The following is a 12,736-nucleotide window of genomic DNA, read 5'->3' as shown; positions in this document are numbered from 1 at the left end:
GCACCCAATAAAGGTTCATGAAGAAACCAAAAAAAAAAAAAAAAAAGAAACCAAAGCCAGAATTTGTGGCAATTTGGGAGTGCTGAAGAGATCTGAGGAGTCAGCAGGGGGGTCTCAGAGGACCACTGTGGTGAGGGGGCTCTTTGACGACTCGCAAGCCTTCCACCTCTTATCCTTGGAGAGACATGTCCAATTAGCAGAGAGAAGTGATGCCCCTGGCTTCAAAACAGTGCCCGGAGCTGGACGCACCCCCTCCCCAGCTGGTATCTCTCCCCCAGGCAGGCTTGGAGTTGGGTGCGGGGGGGGGGGATCGGGGCTTCCTGGCATTTATCAGCCCCCGGGGTCTCCTGCCCGACTGTCACCTTGAAGTGACACCAGCTGGGCCTGGCTCCCCTCCCCCACTTCTGCTGTTTCCATGGGGACAGATGTCCTTTCTGCAGCATCAGCCCTTGCCCGCCCACCCGCCCCGGATAAGGAGGAGGGGCAGGGTGGGGGCAGGGCTGGCCTGAGAGCCTCGCCCCCTCCGTTTCTCCATCTTTTTAATCTGCTGGTCTCCATCCACTGTCTCCGGAGTTTTATCTGCCTCCATGCCTCTCTCTCCCTGCCTGTCTCCAGCTCTCTGAATTCTGGTCCCTCCCTGTGAGCCATTCAGGCTCCAACCCCAGCTCCATCCCCAAAACAAGGAGCTGGGGATGCTCTTCCCCCTCCAAGGGTCTGCCTCCCCTTTTCCTTCTGAGGAGCTGAGATCCCCACCTCCCAGAAAGGACACTTGAAACACACAATAACTTATTTATTTTCCAGGCCAGAGGAGGGCTTCGAGACACAATTCTAATCCCTAGAACCTAGAAGGAGGCTGAGCAGGGCGGCTCTGATGAAGACCCAGAGCCTGGAGGGGCAGGGGCGGGGTTCTCTCCATCCAGCCTTCTCCAGGACTGGGAAGACCTCCACCGTTTGCAGCCACTGATCTGGGTCCTCACAGCCCAGGGCAGGGGGCTGAGGCTCAGTCAGGGGGTCTGTGAGACCACGGGGTACAGCAGGGCCAGATGCTCAGCGCCCTGCACGGGCAGTGGGCGGGAGCTATAATGGAGCACCAGCTCCGGCACGCTGGGGAAGGGGCCGCTGTGCTGACCCAGCACGAACTGGTTCTCTCGGATCCGAGCAAACTTCAGATGCAGGAAGCCCTGGCTGCTCCTGGAGACAGGAGTCAGAGGGGGTACCCAGCACTCCAGACCCGCCCACACTCTCCAACCCTAAAGCCACCCCCTCATGGCCCCCAGGAGCCCGAGGCTGGCATCCCCTAATATTTCTGATTAACAGCCACTTGGCGTCAAGCTCTTGGCTAGTTCCACACTGCGGGGATGCCTTCCGAGCTTGTCCCCTATCAAGACAGGCTGGAGCTCCTACCAGGTGGAGGTCCCTCCCCAGGAACACAGAAGGCACTTTCTCTCCAAACCTCTTGACACCTTGTGCTACCTGTCCTGGGCTCCTCACTAGGGTTACCCTCAGTCTAGGGTCCCTGGTTCCCCATCTCACTCAAGCCCTACATCTACGGTATGGCTTCCTCTCCATCTTCTTGCGTACCTCCAGTGACAGGGTGTTCATTCTCAGTCGGAACCAAGCCAGTGGCCTCTCTGGAAGCCCCACCCCCTGGCCTAGAAGCCCCGCCCACGGGTCCCATAAGCCCCACCCCCTGGCCTGAAAGCTCTGTCCATCAGCCCTGGAAGTCCCGCCCACTGGCTGCTGGAGACACACCCCTCTGCTCCGGAAAGCACGCAGTCCTGAGACCCTCTGTCCCTCCAGGGGGCTGCGGTCTCACCTGAGGGATAGGGAGCAGTCTTGGGGGCTGGTCTCGCTGAGCCGCACGAGGTAGCTGCCTTCCTTGCAGAGCGACAGGAGGTTCTCGGCATCTGCCCGGCTCAGCGGGCCGTGAAACCACCTAGGGGGTGGGGACAGGTCTCCTGAAGGGCAATCCCCCTTTCCAACACGTCCTGGGGCTGGATGCAGGCACAGCTCTTTCAAGGACTTATGACGTCCAGGCAAACAAGTGAGACAAATTCCCTTGGATTTCTCAAGAGGAGCCTGGTTTTCAGGCAGACAAGGTTCTCCCTGGGAGGGAGCTGAACCCAGGTCAACCTGGAGCTGCTCCTTCCAATTCAGCACATACCCCGACCTTGATTTTTACAGCCTCCCTCAGCTGGGTCTCCAAGTGTCCTCAACCCCTCCCTAATCCCGCAACTCGAATCACTTGCATATCACTTTCATGAGATTCACCACATCCTGTATCCCCAACCCACCTGTACCATTTGTTACATAATATTTTTCTTTAATGTGCTCAAAGAGAAGCTAGCAGTGGGAGCAAAGTGTCAAAGACAGATGAGCACCAAACAGTTGTTTGTATTGAAAGAAAATACCCTGTGCTTGTGTTAATTAGGCAGTTCTGTACGGCCCACCTAAGAGGTTTGGGAATGACTGTGATAAACACACCCTGGTACTCACAGGGCTGGGCTCTGGGGGCTCGGGGAGTTCCCTGAGAAGCTCCTAGACTGGAGAGACACAGAGAACACCCAGACTCTCCCAGCTTCTGAGCTTCACCCCAGCCTAAAGTTGGGACCCCTTCAAAATCCTGCTTCTCCCCCTTTCACCACAAGATCTCCTGGGGGTGAGAAAGATGTCTCTTTGCTCTCAGGCTTATAAACCCCACTCAAGGGAAGGGAGGAAATCCCCTTTTATTCTGTGTGAGGCAGACACTGTCTTGGAGGTGTTGAGCCCAAGGTTTGGAGAGGTTAAGTGACTTGCCCAAGGCAACACAGCCAAAAGATAGAGAAGGGATTTGAACCCAGAATCTGACGCCGGAGGGAATGGAGACGCCACCTGATTCTGCTTTGCACCGAGCTGGGTGTCTGGCCCACAGCAGGCGCTGTCACCCAGCGAAGATTAGTTGAGGAAATGAATGAAGTGAATGAGTGAAAGTTCCTCCAGCCCCCCTGGCCCGAGGAATCTGTGGCTGGTGTGGGGCAGGGAGGGATTCAACTCCATCTTCAACTTCCCCACTCACGGCTGTTTTTCCAGAGGCAGGGCCGGGTCCACGCGCTCTGCAGGCTGGGGGCTTCGGGGCGGGAGTCTCCGGAGTTCCTTGGCTGAGCCTGAGGTTCTTTCCCACTCTGGACCGTCAAATTGCACTGGAGAAGATTTAAAGAGAAAATGGTTAAGTCCCGCCTATCTCAAGAGGGTGGGGTGGGGGCAAGCCAGTGGAATTTCAGTAGGAAGGCGGTGCCAGCTTAGGGCAACCTATCAGAATCCAGAAGAGGAGGGGTTGGGCTTAAGGCTGGGGCGGGATTGGTACGCGAGCAACCAATTAGCCTTCAGAAGAAAGGGGTGTGGTCATTCTTGAATCTGGTGGCATGGAAGGGTGGGCAGTTCCCTGAGTGATAAATCAGAGAGCAGGGGGTGTGGCTAGAGGGGTCGGTGGGAAGTTCTGCCTGATTTTGGCCAACTCATAGAGCTAGAAAACCACCCTCAATATACAGACAGGTAGACTGAGGCACTGAGCTCCAAGTTCCCTCACAGTCATACAACTTCTGGGGCAGATTTGGGTACGCACAACTCTTCCTGGTCCAAGTTATTTTTTTCCTATATATATATTTTTTGGCCGCACCATGCAGCATGTGGGATCTTAGTTCCCCGACCAGGGATCGAACCCGTGCCCCCTGCAATGGAAGAACGAAGTCTTAAACACTGGACCGCTAGGGAAGTCCAAGTTATTTTATTTCTTAAAGCTGACCTTATTATTCCCTCTTTACAGAAGAGGAAACTGAGGTTCAGAGACTTATCCAAGCTTACCCAACTCAGTTACGAATCGACTCCAGGAAATGCTACCTTCTTCCACAATGGCTCCTGTGTAATTGAGCACTTTAGAACTCAATTTACAAGTACCCTATTCGATAGGTACTAGAATGATCCCCATTTTACAGGTAAGGGAACTGAGACTCAGGGAGATAAAGGGATTTGCCCAAGTGACACAAACCCAGATCTAGTGTGACATCAAAGCCTATTCCTGCACTATACTGAGCAGAATGCGTAGGTTCCATTGCACTCTGAAAGGGGAATTCCCTGGCAGTCCAGTGGTTAGGACTCTGCACTTTCACTGCCGAGGGCCTGGGTTCAATCCCTGGTTGGGGAACTAAAATCCCGCAAACCACGCGGTGCAGCATAAATAAATAAATAAATGGGGTTTCAGTTTCCAAGGAAGTTACAGATTCTCCTGGGAAGATTATGACTATCAGTCATTCACACGTTAGTGAGAATTAACAAACTACCAAAGTGACAGGTGATGCGGATTTACTCTGTAAGTTGAAACAGGGGATGTGACCAGAGCAGGAAATAGAGGGACACAGGCATTCAGAGGTCAGGGTCAGAGAAGCACCTGCAAATGCCTTGGAGATGTGGTCTTTCTTCCACTCCCAGGGCTGGTCATACTCGTCTGCTGGCCGTTCATCCTCCTGGGGCAGCCGGCTCTGCCGAGGTTTCCACCCTGAAGGAGGCCCATCTCCCAGATCTTGGTCCTGCTCCTCATAGGGAGTGTCATACAGCTGCACCCTCCTGTATGGCAGTTCTGGGAGGCCAAGGACACTGGTCAGCTCCCACTCCCACCTGGGACCCTGTCACCTTCCCCCAAGCTCTGCCCACTCACCGCTCATGACTCGCTGGGCATCGTAAGGCTCCATGTAGCCGTCATCCGGGGGTGACGGGTGAGGTTGGGCATCAAAAGGGTCCGAGTACTCGGTGTCGACCTCCAACTGGAGACAGAAAGGAAGGGGAGGGAGTCAAGGGTTCAGGGGGACCAAGCCTAGCTCTGAATACCCCTGCTGGGCAATACTACACCTCTTGCCTGCTGTCTCTGTGTCATCTGATACATCCCCTCCAAGCAAGTAGTTTCCTCTTCCACCCGCGAGTGTTTGCAGATAGAGCTTCCCTTACTCTCTTCCTCTGTGCTGTTCTGATTCTCCCCGACACAGATCCCTACCTCCCTCCTTCAATCATTTTAATGATTAGGTGCCAGTACTGTTCTAAAGGCTTCACATATATTTACTTGTAGCACCAACACTCAGTAAGTACCTTATCCCCATTTTACAGATGAGAAAACCAAGGCATAGAGAGGGCAAGTGACTTGCTCAGGGTCACACAGCTGATAAGTAAGAAGCAGCGCTTGATCCTTGGTCGTCTGCTTCCCCGAGTCCCTGCTTCCTCCTACCTTTCTCTGTGCCATTAACCACTACCTGACACAGCCTACCGTAACCCTCTTTGAAGCCTTCTCTGTCTCTCCACTGAGGGTTTGGGGTGGACCCCCTGATCCTCTAGGAAAAGTACCGAAAAAAAAAAAAAAAGCATGGGCATTGGAGGCAGGTTTGGGTTCAAGTTCTAACAAGCTAGAGCCATGTGACCTTGGGCCAGTCGCTTCTCTTCTGTGAGCCTCAGTTTCCACTTCTGTAAAATGGGAGTAATAAGAGAGCAAGGGTGGAGAGTAGTGGTGAGGATGTTTAAGTGACCGCAGGAAACTGACTCACTCAGATCTGTTTAAGGAAGATCCCTTCAGCTGCTAAGAGGAAGGGAAGCTGTGCGGAGGGATCCAGAAGGGGGGAATCAGGGAGCAGGAGGACAGGGGCACAAAGCCAGTCAGAGAGGGAGGAGGACAACCAGCGCTGTGCAGTGAAAAGGGGCAGATATCAAACTCCACGAAGCGGATGGAGGATTGGGGAGTGTCCGGCTGGTGCCCTGGTCTTTCCCTGGGGTAACACATAAAACACGCTCCCCAAAGTCCTGGGGAAACCTAGCCTGGCCGCCCCACCCAGTCTCCTGGGGCCACCCAACCTCTGGGCCTTAGCCACGCACCTCTTCCCGGGGGCTGCCCAGCAAGACCTTGGCTCTGGCCATGTCAACTGCCTCCACCTTGATGAGCCGGTGCTTTGGAGAGTCGTACTTGGTTTCTCCAGGGCCCTTGGAGTCCCCGGGCCCCGCGGAGTCGGTCTCTAGGCGGCCATCTGCATCCTCATAGGGGTCCTCAAAGTCCAGATCCTTCTGTTCCCGGTAGGCCCGCAGGATGTCGCTGTCCGTGTAGTCGGGGGTGGGCGGCTGCGGAGGGGGCCTCCGACCGCCAAAGCTCAGGTAGTCTCGTAGCCACTTGGCCATTTGAGCGAGTGTCACCCCAAACCTGGCCACTGTCAGAAGAGGACCCACATGCCCTCTTCTGGACTCTCTTCCTCGGCAGAGTCCCCAGGGAGGAGCAGGGGGAGAAGGAAGGGAGGAAGGGAGGAGGAGAAAGATCAGGTGTGACCCTTGGCTGGGCTCAGAGGAGGGGGAAAAGGGGGGGGAAAAGGAGGAGACAGAGGAGGGAGGAAGGGGGAGGAGAAGCAAAAGCGCACCTTAGCCCGGCTCTGGAAGGACGGCGGGAGAAGGGGGCGCCCCGTAGGGCCCTGAACGCGGAGCGCGGGGTCGTCCAGCCAGAGCGAGGGTCATCCGCGGAGTTTCCGCGGGCAGCGCGCTCTCCTTGCACGGCTCGGCCACCCGTTGCCTCCGGGAAGCTCCGGGATCCCTTCCTGGGGGCCGGGGGCGGGGAAAGCGCCGCCTGCGGACGCCCCCAAGCCCTGGCTCAGCCCGGACGCCTGGGTTCTCAGCGCAGCGGGCAGGCTCCCCGGGGACTCGGGCGCCGCGCGCAAAGTTGGGCCGCGGGGACGGTGACCCCGGTGCGGCGCATCCTTTGTTGCGCTCCTCGCCGCTCCGGGGGGAGCCCCAATCCCGCGGCCCCCGGCCCGGCCGCCTCGATCCGGCCCCAGTCGCGGGCACAAAGGAAAATAAAATCTCCAATCCCCCTTCACGCTTTCGGAGAGACTTTACCCGCAGCCGCCGGCGCGCGCCCGGGAGGTGGGACTTTGGGGAGGGGGCTCTCAGACGGACGCCCCAGCCCCTACCAGTACCGGGCCGGGTCCCGGGCAGCGACGTCAAGGCTTCCCCGCCCCCTCCCCTCCCCTCCCCCTGCGCTCCCCTCGGAGGTGACTGAGACCTTCAGCTGTTCTGGGGAGGGAGGGGAGCATCTGCCCGGGGAGGGAGGGGGGATGCGGGGCGGGAGTCGCGGGGGCCGAGGTCGCGGCGGCTGGACAGTGACCCGGAGGACCGAGGCTGGCAGGAGCGAGCGAGGAGCACGGGAGGTGGAAACCCACAGGGGCTGACCTTGCTCCGGAGAGCGAGAGGTGTTGAGATGGGGAAGGGGGAGAGGGAGGGGAGGTGGAAATTGGCCGGGAAATGGAGGGCTGGACTTGACCGCGAGCAGGGATGAAATTGACCAGCAGAGGGGGTGAGCGTGACCACTATTGAGGGTTGAAATTGAACCAGGGTCTGGCGGCGAAACTGACCAGGAGATTGGGGTTGTGGAAATTGTTCCAGAGGTCACCGGCTAAAATGAATATTGAGGCAGCCAAAGGAAGGGGGGTTTGCAACGGAAGGGACGGGGTTCTGGCTTCCCCTCCCCCAAGAGGGCTCTTCTCCGTCCCCTCTCCCCCGGGGACTAATTGCAGGATGGGGGAAGGGGTTTGGGGCAGCTGGCCAGGGGAAAGGAGATGGTATCTGTGCCTGGAGTGTGCCTTCGGCATCTGTCCCTTTGTGGTTTCTGGGGGTGGAGGCCTGGAGGGGGACAGAAATGAGAGGTGTCTCGCCTGGCCTGGCTGCCTGTTGGCAGCTGCAGCTGTCAGGGGGTGAGGACACTAACGGATTTGGGGGGAGTAAGATAGGCAAAGGGAGCTGCTGGCCAGTTCCAAAGCAAACACATTTTTTTTCTTTCCCCATAAGGGGGCTTGCTCAGTGACCCCTAATAGAAAGAGTAAGAGAGGGGTAGTCAGGAAGGATGGAACCTCAGATTCCCTCCTCCAAGCCCCCTAGGGTGGGTGTGGCTTGGAGGGGAGGCAAGACCAGACGCAAGTCAGAGCTGACACTGTTGTGAGCTCTCCCCCACTCCGCCCCCCGCAAAGAACAGTGGGGCCTGGGCAATGTCTATGCAGGCCACGCTTTGCTTTCCTGATTTGAAAAATGGGGTTTCTAATAGGAAAAACTCAGAGAGCTGGAGGAAGGATCATCAGGAGGATGTGACATTTTTTTCCTGATGGGGAAACTGAGGCACAGAGAGGGGAGACACACCCCACAGCTCATTTCTGCCTGGATGCTGTGATATGGCCTGGCTTGGGATGGCATTCGACCCCCATCAGGTCTCTTCGTGGAATCAGAGGTTCTCCATCTCCCCTCCACTGTTAGCCCCATTTTCCAGATGGGAAAACTGAGGTCCAGAGCCGATGAGGCAAGGCCCCTCACGGCAGCAGGGGTGTCCGTATGTCGTCCCCTCCTCTTTCCTGCTTTGGCTGAGTTGGCCTCCACACGAACCTGTTGAACTTGGTCCTCCCTCCCGAAGAGCACTCACACAGACCCCCACCCCACCCCGTCCTCTCTGATCAGCGACAAGGCAGCATCCCTGGGGACTGCCCAGGGAGCACGGCAAGTAATTGTCCTGTTTTCTGTCAGCCGCAAGGCAATACCCGGCTCGGGTATGAGCTGTTGACAGATCTCATCAAATCCGAGTCCTCTCCCTGTCAGATAAATACGCGATGTCTAAGGTATAAATATTTGAAAGGGGCCTTCTAATTCCGGTCTGTGTCAGGAATAGCAATTAGAGGCCCTGGAGGCAGAATCAAACGGCGTTTGACTTTCCTGCGCTTTTGAGCTGGGTTCTCCTGGGGCTGCCCCCACTCCCACTGCAGGAGCAGGGAGGGGGCTTGAGAAGGGGCGGGAGATGGTGGACGAGGGTTAGAGCCGGGCTGGAGGTCTGGCGGCCCTGCAGTGGTATGACCTTGAATAGCCAGTAACCTCTTGGGTTTTGCCTTTCTGATTGGGGGAGGAGGGAGCAAGAGAGCAAAGCCAGGAGGCAGGCACTGCATGGACAAAGGCAAGGAGGTGAGTGGTCTGGAGGTCCTGGGCTGATGGGACCTCTTTTTCCCCAGCATTCAGGGTCTGAAAGACGGTCTATCAGGGTCTCCTCCATCAAGGTCTCCTCCCGGGTAGCGCTGGGTTTCTGGAATCCCAGCCCACCTGACCTTGAGTAAGTGACCTGGCCTGTTTTCCCGTCTATGAAATGGAACAGCTAACCTTTGTTGAGCGCTTACTGCCTGGCACTGTTTTGGGTGCCTTAAAAAAATTTTTTTTTAAATAAGTGTATTTATTTTTTACTTACTTATTTTTGGCTGCATTGTGACTTCGTTGCTGCACACGGGCTTTCTCTAGTTGCGGCGAGCGGGGGCTACTCTTCGTTGTGGTGCGCGGGCTTCTCATTGCGGTGGCTTCTCTTGTTGTGCAGCACAGGCTCTAGGCGCATGGACTTCAGTAGTTGCGGCAGTTGGGCTCAGTAGTTCTGGCTCACAGGTTCTAGCGCGCAGGCTCAGTACTTGTGGCGCACGGGCTTAGTTACTCCGCGGCATGTGGGATCTTCCCGGACCAGGGCTCAAACCCGTGTCCCCTGCATTGGCAGGCGGATTCTTAACCACTGCACCACCAGGGAAGCCCCTGAATAGTATTTTCTTGTATGGCATACAGTAAGTGCTCAACAGATGCTTAGGGTGGATGGGACCTCAGGAAGAAGCCAGAGGGGGTCCCTGGCTGGGGGCTGCGCCTGCTCTCACCTCACGGATCCCCATGTCTGCAGGGGGGATGGGAGCCAAGGCACCAGGACCAAGTGGGGATGACCCATGGTGGGACCTATAACCTCCTGATCTGATGGAGGAGACATGGCCCTGATTTAGGAGCTCCTAATCTGATAGGAGAACCGACCTCTGCTCTCAGAAGCTCCTGGACACAGCCCTGCCTTCAGCTCAGTCTGATGGGAGAGACATAGTCCTGCCCTCAGAAGCCCCCAGTCTGACGGAGATGTGTGCAAGCGTCAATAGGCTCCCAGTCTGAAGGGAGAGGCACGGCTCTGACCTTAGGAGCTTCCAGTCTGATGGAGGAGATGTGTGCAAGCGTCAATAGGCTCCCGGTCTGAAGGGAGAGGCACGGCTCTGAACTTAGGAGCTTCCAGTCTGATGGAGGAGGCATAAGACTGACCTTCGAAGTACCCAGTCTGACACAGGAAATACGTGCTTGCTTTCAAGGGCTCCCAGTCTAACACTGGCCTTCCAGGGCCCCAACCTGATGGGGGAAGCACAGACCATTCCCTGGAAGCTCCCAGTCTATAGGGTGTGGTGATCGAAGGTGTAGCCTTGGAGCCTCACAGTTTCAAAGCCAGGTCCAGCCCCTCACTCACCCACTCTGAGTCCTTGGCCAAGGAGCCTCCTGCCATCTGTAAAATGGGGCGGTGGGTAAGGGAGCATGTGCCCGACGGCATGGGTGGCAGAGCCCTGGCATGGAGGGAGCTTGGGGCAGCGCTTGGCCCTCAGCAAGAGCTTGGGAAGCAGGAGCGGCCCCTTGTCTCCTTTGTGAAGCCCAGGCTCAGGAGGGAGGGGGTTCCGGAATAGGGGAGACCACCCCCCCCAGTCCTTCTGATGTGCTCCAGCAGCCAGGCAGCCCCCAGGGGAGTTGATGTAGGAGATTCCGGATGAGGCCTGACAGCTCCCAAGGACCAGATGACAGACATGGAACTCGTGGGGGACGGGGACTGTCGGCAGCGAGCAGGGAAGGGCAGGCTCCAGAGAGCAAAAAGGGGGTGTGGATCTCGGGGTGGCGGGCTCAGGGCAGGGAGCGAGGGGGCATGCAGGCTGAGGCCCTGGAGGGTCAGCACACAACAACAGACCCCCTGCCCAAAGTGTTGCTGCGCTGTCCCTCTGCCTGCTCGGCCCTGGGAACCCCTGCAAGAAAACTGGGGACCAGGAGACAAACTGTTCCCAAGACACGGGTGGGAGAGCAAAGCGTAAAAGCCTGCGGGGGAAATAAGAATTAAAGAAACAATTCCAGTGTAGTGTGGAGGAAAGGGGAGGGTGACAGACAGTGGGCAGAAGCGTGGGGCTCCCTGGGCCTCAACTTCCTCATCCGTGAATGGGAGATACCCACTCAGGCTACATACATTAATTGAGCACCTACTAAGTGCCTAGCTGCTCTTAGGTGCTGGGGACACACTCATCAGCACACGGACCCTTGCAAAGCTCACTGTGCAGGGGGGTCTGCAGGTAGACCCTCAGGTGGCTCCTATGACCCCAACCTCCTGGTTGTCACACAAGGTGAGCCCCTCCCCTGGAACGTGGGAGGGATCTGTGGCTTGCTTCTAACCGCGGAACACTGCAACAGTGATGGGCCGTCACTTCTAGCAGACTTTCATGAAGCCAGTCCGTGCAGGCAAGGAACTGAGTGTGGCCTCTGGCTAAGGGTCCATGAGTAAGTGAATTCTGCCAACAACCACGTGGGTGAGCTTGACGCGGACCCTACCCCAGTCGGGCCTTCCAGTGAGACCCCAGCCGCAGCCAACATCTCAACTGCAGCTGTAACAGACCCTGAAGCCGAGAACCCAGTGAAACCACATCCAGATTCCTGTTGTTTTAAGCTGCTAGATTTGGGGATCACTTGTTACACAGCACTAGGTAACTAATACAGAGAGCCACAAGCAGTACGCACACCTCCTAAGGTACTCCCATCAGAACTACCCTACCCTGCTTTAATTGCAACATTAGCACCACCTCTAGTATCATTCGTTTACATCTTATTTTGATATATGAGTAAATATTTTGGCTTTGCAGGTCACAGAATTGCTGTTTTAATCACTCACCTCTGCCACTGGAGAGCAAAGGCAGCCGTGGGTGATATGCACACAAATGGGTGTGTAGGTGTGCCAATAAAACTTTATCTACAGAAACAGGCCACAGGCCACCTTTGGCCTGTGGATCAGAGTTTGGTAACCCATGTTTTAGAACGGAGTCAGGTTAACAATAATGTTAAGTAAATAATAGCAACGGATGGTGCACGTACATGGCAAAAATTGTGGTGGATTAAGAGCAATGGCAGTTCAGGAAACCGTCTGAAAGAATGAATTGAAATGAAGCAGAGAGGCCCCAGCCCCCCAATTTCTTTCCACAACTACTTAAGCTGGGTGACTTCTTTACTTTTTATTTTTTATTTTTACGCTGTGCCGAGCAGCTTTCGGGATCTTAGTCCCCCCACCAGGGATTGAACACAGGCCCTCAGCAGTGAAAGCGCCGAGTCCTAACCACTGGACCGCTGGGGAATTCCCTGGATGACATTTTAACCCAGAGTCTCTGAATGGCCCATGTCCAGGGCACTGTCTGCAGGATGCTAGGTTGGGGGAAAAGCAGGCAGTGGTGTGCTGGTACGGGCTTCACAACTGGCTCTGGCGTGGGGAACTGGTTTGCAGCATCTGCTGATTTCCATGGTGTAAACACTCCGTGGTGGCCAATTTTAAGCCATAAATATGATGCTGCTGGGTGCAAAACTGGGAAGAGATGCACGAGGCATCAGTTCTCACTAGCTGCCAGTGTGGGCTGGCTTCAGTCCCCACCGTCAGGGCTTTTTTTTTTTTTGGTCACGCCGAGAGGCACGTGGGATCTTAGTTTCCCGACCAAGGATCAATCCCGCGCCCCTTGCGGTGGAAGCGTGGAGTCTTAACCACCGGACCGCCAGGGGAGTCCCTGTCAGGGCTTTGTAATCAGACCCACCCAGGTCCTGTCTTCGCAGCCATGGAGCTGTAATATAAGACCCCCAA

The 12,736-nt window shown here is 56.2% G+C and overlaps 1 protein-coding gene across 1 annotated transcript; it reads right to left on the bottom strand.

Annotated features, from left to right (window-relative positions):
- Positions 1-806: 806 nt before the first annotated feature.
- SHD (Src homology 2 domain containing transforming protein D) lies at positions 807-6,917 on the bottom strand. Its single transcript, XM_060006542.1, has 7 exons — positions 6,420-6,917; positions 5,890-6,215; positions 4,691-4,796; positions 4,424-4,612; positions 3,056-3,179; positions 1,817-1,936; positions 807-1,191 (listed from the first exon to the last, which is right to left on the bottom strand). The coding sequence occupies exons 2-7, from the start codon at positions 6,184-6,186 to the stop codon at positions 1,005-1,007; spliced, it is 1,023 nt and encodes a 340-aa protein (XP_059862525.1). The 5' UTR covers positions 6,187-6,215; positions 6,420-6,917; the 3' UTR covers positions 807-1,004.
- Positions 6,918-12,736: the final 5,819 nt, after the last annotated feature.

Source organism: Delphinus delphis, chromosome 3 (genome assembly GCF_949987515.2).
Source record: "Delphinus delphis chromosome 3, mDelDel1.2, whole genome shotgun sequence".
NCBI classification, from domain to species: Eukaryota; Metazoa; Chordata; class Mammalia; order Artiodactyla; family Delphinidae; genus Delphinus; species Delphinus delphis.
Note: the sequence above shows the minus strand (reverse complement) of the source record. Positions and strands in the feature narration are given on the sequence as shown.